The sequence below is a fragment of the Chelonoidis abingdonii genome, chromosome 5 (assembly GCF_003597395.2).
Source record: "Chelonoidis abingdonii isolate Lonesome George chromosome 5, CheloAbing_2.0, whole genome shotgun sequence".
Classification (NCBI taxonomy): domain Eukaryota; kingdom Metazoa; phylum Chordata; order Testudines; family Testudinidae; genus Chelonoidis; species Chelonoidis abingdonii.
The window spans coordinates 84910126-84915458 of record NC_133773.1 but is presented as its reverse complement, the minus strand read 5'-3'; the positions used below and the strand labels follow the sequence as shown (position 1 = coordinate 84915458).

The following is a 5333-nucleotide window of genomic DNA, read 5'->3' as shown; positions in this document are numbered from 1 at the left end:
CGGAGGGGGTGGCAGGCAGCTCCCGTGGAGCTGCCGTAGTGGTGCCTCCGGATGGTCGGCTGCTCGGGCGGCTCCGGTGGACCGCCCGCAGGCACCTCTGCGGCAGCTCCACCGGAGCCGGGACCAGCACGGGGGGCGGCGAAATTGCCGTCTGCCTAGGGCACTCAAAATCCTAGTGCCGGTCCTGAGCCCAAATAGTTATTTTGGCAAAATTATGGGCAAATGAAACAGAGCCTTATAATAGGAAGCGACTCGGCCCCACCTGTTATAGTGTTGTATTTACACACTTACAGCATTCTGCAAACCATCTTCCAATGGGTCATGGACAGATTTTGTGAGCAAAGCCCAACAGATGGAATGGATTTTATATTTTCTTTCTCTTTCTATTCAAACTTCCTTCTTTCATGCTGTCACTGAAATTAATAGGACCTCTGCCACAGGCTTCAGCACAAGCAGACCCTAGGATGGCATTAGATCCTCAGTCAAAAAGAAGAAACAACTTCAGAAATCAACAAGAGGGAGGCAACTAGAAAACTAGGTACAAAACTTATAAAAACAGTGTATCTTAATCTTTTAAATAAGGCCATTTATCCCAGCTTCAACGGGCATCATGTACCTGAATTGAATACAGTTAAAATACCAAAAAAAACACATGCTGTTCTGAGCCAAATAATGTCCACATTTCTGCATCTCTGCATGTGTTTTGAGATTTAGTGTTTCCCGATGAACACTTAAAGCATGGGATTAGCAGGAGAAAATGCTTTTTTCAAGGTTATAATTAATGTAATTATATTAAAAGAAGTGGCGCACAATGTTGAGAATTGCGGCAGTGCAAAGGGCTTGTTGCTGCATTGGTATTTTCATTTTAAAGCTGATTTTCAGTTATAGTTTAACAGTATAATACTTGACTAACACATTGTCCCAAACACATCTGTGTTAGCGAATTTATTTTTGCTTTTGATAAATTCTTTTAGTAAATTGGCTTTTAAAAATAATTATAGAAAGATAAGAGAACACATTGGGTTGTTTGGTGCATTATTAGTTCTACCAATTCTTAGTATTGCCCATAGTCCTCAGCTTGTTTAAAAAATATCCTTGCCTCATTGAAGGCAATAGCTAATATTCCATTTACTTCCATGATGCCAGGATTTCATCCTTTATAATCAATGATCTGCCACAATTTCTTTTATGGAATTTTGGTTCCATGTTTTACTTATCATTGTTTTTAATTTGCAGTGTGGTTGTAGCGGTGTTGATCCCAGAGAGACAAGGTGGGTGAGGTGATATGTTTTATTGAACCAACTTCTGTTTGTGAAAGAGACAAGCTTTCCAGCTTCTACAGAGCTTTTCTTTTTCATGCTTCCCTACATTGTATAATCTTCTGGACAATGAACACCTATTATTGTAGGTTTTGTAAATTACTGATTGTGACCTAGAGACCACTTGATATCCACTATTAGCAGTGCATTAGGGTTACAGGGATCCCCCCGCCCCCGGTCTGGAATTTACATTCTAGTTCACGAAAGAGCGTCACATAAGGTCTCTAATGAAAGCCTGTGTCATACATCTCTCGATGACCAGTATGTTCAGGTGATATTTAAAGAGTTATGTATGTACAAAAATTATGTTCTTGAAACAAGGAAGGTGACATGTTTTAGAATGGTTCCACCAGACAGAGGTAAGAAATGTTTAGCTGTCTGGCTACATGCAAGTGAAGTATTGTAAGCTTTACAGCAGAGACACATTTACATACTGAGTCAAAAGCTAATAGAGGGATGTGAAATCAATGAAAAAAGCTCATAGGAAAAAATGAGCTGTGCAGAATGATATCCTGTTCTCAAACTAAAACAAGAGTTTGAGAGACTATATCCAGTGATGAGCTACCAAAATATTAACAACCGGTTCCCTCCTCCTCACCCCATGAGGGGGTTGTGCTCCCCCTACCCCCCAGGACTCCTGCCTGCTCCCTGAGGACTCCTGCCCCATCCAACCACCCACGTTCCTTGACACCCCACCCCCAGGACCCCTGCCCCATCCACCCCCTTCCCTGTCCCCTAACTGCCCTCTGCCACCCCATCCAAACCCTCCTCTTATTCCTGATGCCCCCCCGGGACCCCTGCCACATCCAACCACCCCTTCTCTCTGTCCCGACTGCCTCAGGAACCCCTGCCCCTGACTCCCTCGCACCACCCCATCCAACCCCTGCTCCTTCCTGACTGCCCCCCCCAAACCCCTGCCCCCATTCAATTCCCCTGTTCCCTGCCCTCTGACCGCCCCAAGTCCCAACCCTAATCCACCCCCCCCTCTATGCAACACCCCCTCCCTGCCCCCCTTACCGCGCTGCCTGGAGCTGCGCCGGCCGGAGTCGGGGCCGGGGTCTGGCCCAGAGCCACGCCGTCCGCCCGACCAGAGTTGGGACCGGGGCCAGGCCGGCCAGCTGGAGTTGGAGTTGGGGCTGGAGACGGGCAGCACCTAGAGCCCTCCTCGTACCCCCTGTCCCAGCTCACCTGCAGGAAACTGTTGCTTCCTTCTCAGTCCTCCAAGGCTTCCCGCGCTAACAGCTGATTGGCGGCAAGCCCAAAGAAGGAGGCAGAGGCAGAGCTGGAGCCAGGTGAGCTGGGGCTGGGGGCAGGGAGTTGCTGGAGCTTTTATTAAATTTAAAACCCCTTTACAACTGGTTCTAAAAGAGTTCCTAATTTAACCTGTGAACCAGTGGGAACCAGCTCCAGCTCACCACTGACTATATCTGGGTGGTGCAAAGGAACCCCCAGTTATTACTTCAGTCTGTGAAGACAAGCTACCAGCGGGATTGATCTCAGAAAGAAGGGTCTCAACTAAATTGGTTGAAAACGCTGGGGAAAGGACTTGGGCTAAGCTGTCTTGTAGAAAATAGGGGAATACTCTGTTAGTCACTAGAAAACATGTTGTTATTTTGTTTTATATGTAGCCATTTGTTACCAATATTCTGACTCTCTATCACTTGAATTTCTGTTTGATAATAAACTTATCGTTTTCACTATATCTAAGTATTGTGTGTTAAATAATGTGGTGATACCGAGTGGAATTTTACAATCTGGTGCACACTATTCCTTTGGGATTAGCAGAACTAAGAGTTCTGTATGTGCTCGGTAGACCAGGGATTGAGCACTCTCGAGGGAAGATAGTCTCTATATTTGCAATAAGACCTCACATCTGACCTCCATGTAAATGTCTTATTGAGAATAATAATCTTCATACTTGCAATATAGAAGCAAATAAACATGTAGAGTGACTAGTTTTAAAAATGCATGAGGATAAACTAGTTGAATATAAACTCATACATTTGTAAAGTACTTGAAGGATTATGAGGTGCTCAGATGCTACAGCAATGGATGCTGTAAGTACCTAAAATAGATTGATTCTGATTTACCTGCTTGATTGCAAGTCCTATCCAAAGCCCATTAAAAAGTCAACAGTATCTTTTCAGCGACTTCTCTTTACTGCTGCATCTGCTTTGCTTACCTTTAGGTAGAACAATCAGGAAGAAGGCGTAAGAGTATGTGGCATCAGTGTTCCATTTGGAAGATCTTAAAACTATCTTTGTTAGGATGAACAATTAGATTTGGATTTTTTTTTTTAGCATTTTAGAAACTCTTTACTTGAGAAATACCAGACGGATGACTTCTCTAAATATTAATACAATTGCAACATTGTAGCTGGAGTCTTTACAATTTATTAAGGTAACATCATCCAAGAAAGGCTTGAGATACAAACAGGAAAACAGATTTAAGTTTCAGAAGTAGAAAAGTTTGGGGATAATTTAAGGAAAAGCAATGGAGTTAAATGTGAAAATTGAATGAGAGTTTTAAATGGCACCATATTAGTCGTCATATTATTCATGCTCATTTTTCAAGAGACTATTTTAATAAGACATGAATTCTGGATCTGTGTGAGTAGGAGAACCCAAGTAAGTGACATTATAAATGTAGAATTTTTATGGTAACTAAACCCAATAAAACCTTTGTTTTAAAGGTACACTTTAGAATTGAACCATTTCCTCTTTAAAGAAAAATAAGTGTCTTATTTCTGATACATGAAAATAAAGTTTGGTGTTAATAGAAATTAGAGTTTTCCTCTGAGACTGGCTGTTAAAAAATAAGGAGAGACACAAAGGAAGAAAGAACAAAAGAGAAATAAATATTTTTTTCCATATTTATTTTGCAGGAAATATATTTGTTGTAAGCTTGGCCATTGCAGACTTGGTAGTGGCGATCTACCCATACCCACTGGTCCTGACATCTGTATTTCATAATGGATGGAATCTGGGCTACTTCCACTGCCAAATTAGTGGTTTCCTGATGGGCCTAAGTGTTATTGGATCAATATTCAACATTACAGGCATTGCTATTAATCGATATTGCTACATCTGCCACAGCCTCAAGTATGACAAGCTGTATAGTGACAAGAATGCTCTGTGCTATGTCATTCTCATCTGGATCCTGACATTTGTTGCTATTGTTCCCAATCTGTTTGTTGGCTCTCTACAATATGATCCACGGATCTACTCGTGCACATTTGCACAATCTGTGAGCTCACCGTATACAATAGCAGTGGTGTTTTTTCATTTCATGCTTCCCATAGCCATAGTTACTTTCTGTTACTTGAGAATATGGATCCTTGTTATTCAGGTAAGGCGAAGGGTTAAACCTGACAACAAGCCCAGGCTGAAGCCACATGACTTTAGGAACTTTGTCACCATGTTTGTGGTATTTGTACTGTTTGCGATCTGCTGGGCTCCTTTGAACTTCATAGGCCTGGCTGTGGCTGTTGACCCAGACACAATAATCCCCAGGATTCCAGAGTGGTTGTTTGTATCCAGTTACTACATGGCATATTTCAACAGCTGCCTTAATGCCATCATATATGGACTCCTGAACCAGAATTTCAGAAGAGAATACAAGAGAATTATTGTCACAATTTGTACAGCAAAGGTTTTCTTTCAGGATAGTTCTAACGATGCAGCAGATAGGATGAAAACCAAACCCTCACCACTGATTACGAACAACAATCAAGTGAAGGTAGACTCTGTGTGAAAATGGGGCCCTCGCCATTGCCGATCTACAACATTCAAGCACTAGATCTGTTTTATTAGCCACACAGTTGAAGTGCTGTAGTGAAATACTAGTCCTATATGAAAGGTACTTGGACAATGTTCTGTGTACAGTATTTGTGAGCCAAAGTGACACAGCCTTGACATAAAGAGCCTCCTGTTATACAACATATCTTTCAAATAATGACTCACTTATATGCTTATGGTTTTACAGGGTTACAGACTTTTTTAAATTTTCTGTTTA

At 42.2% G+C, this 5333-nt stretch overlaps 1 protein-coding gene across 1 annotated transcript in view; it reads left to right on the top strand.

Moving 5' to 3' along the window:
• MTNR1A (melatonin receptor 1A) overlaps nt 1-5072 on the top strand; it is a 93318-nt gene extending 88246 nt beyond the window's left edge. Inside the window, exon 2 of the mRNA XM_032799185.2 lies at nt 4204-5072. Coding sequence (XP_032655076.1) covers nt 4204-5072 — 869 coding nt within the window. The remainder of the gene's footprint in view (nt 1-4203) is intronic.
• Nucleotides 5073-5333: the final 261 nt, after the last annotated feature.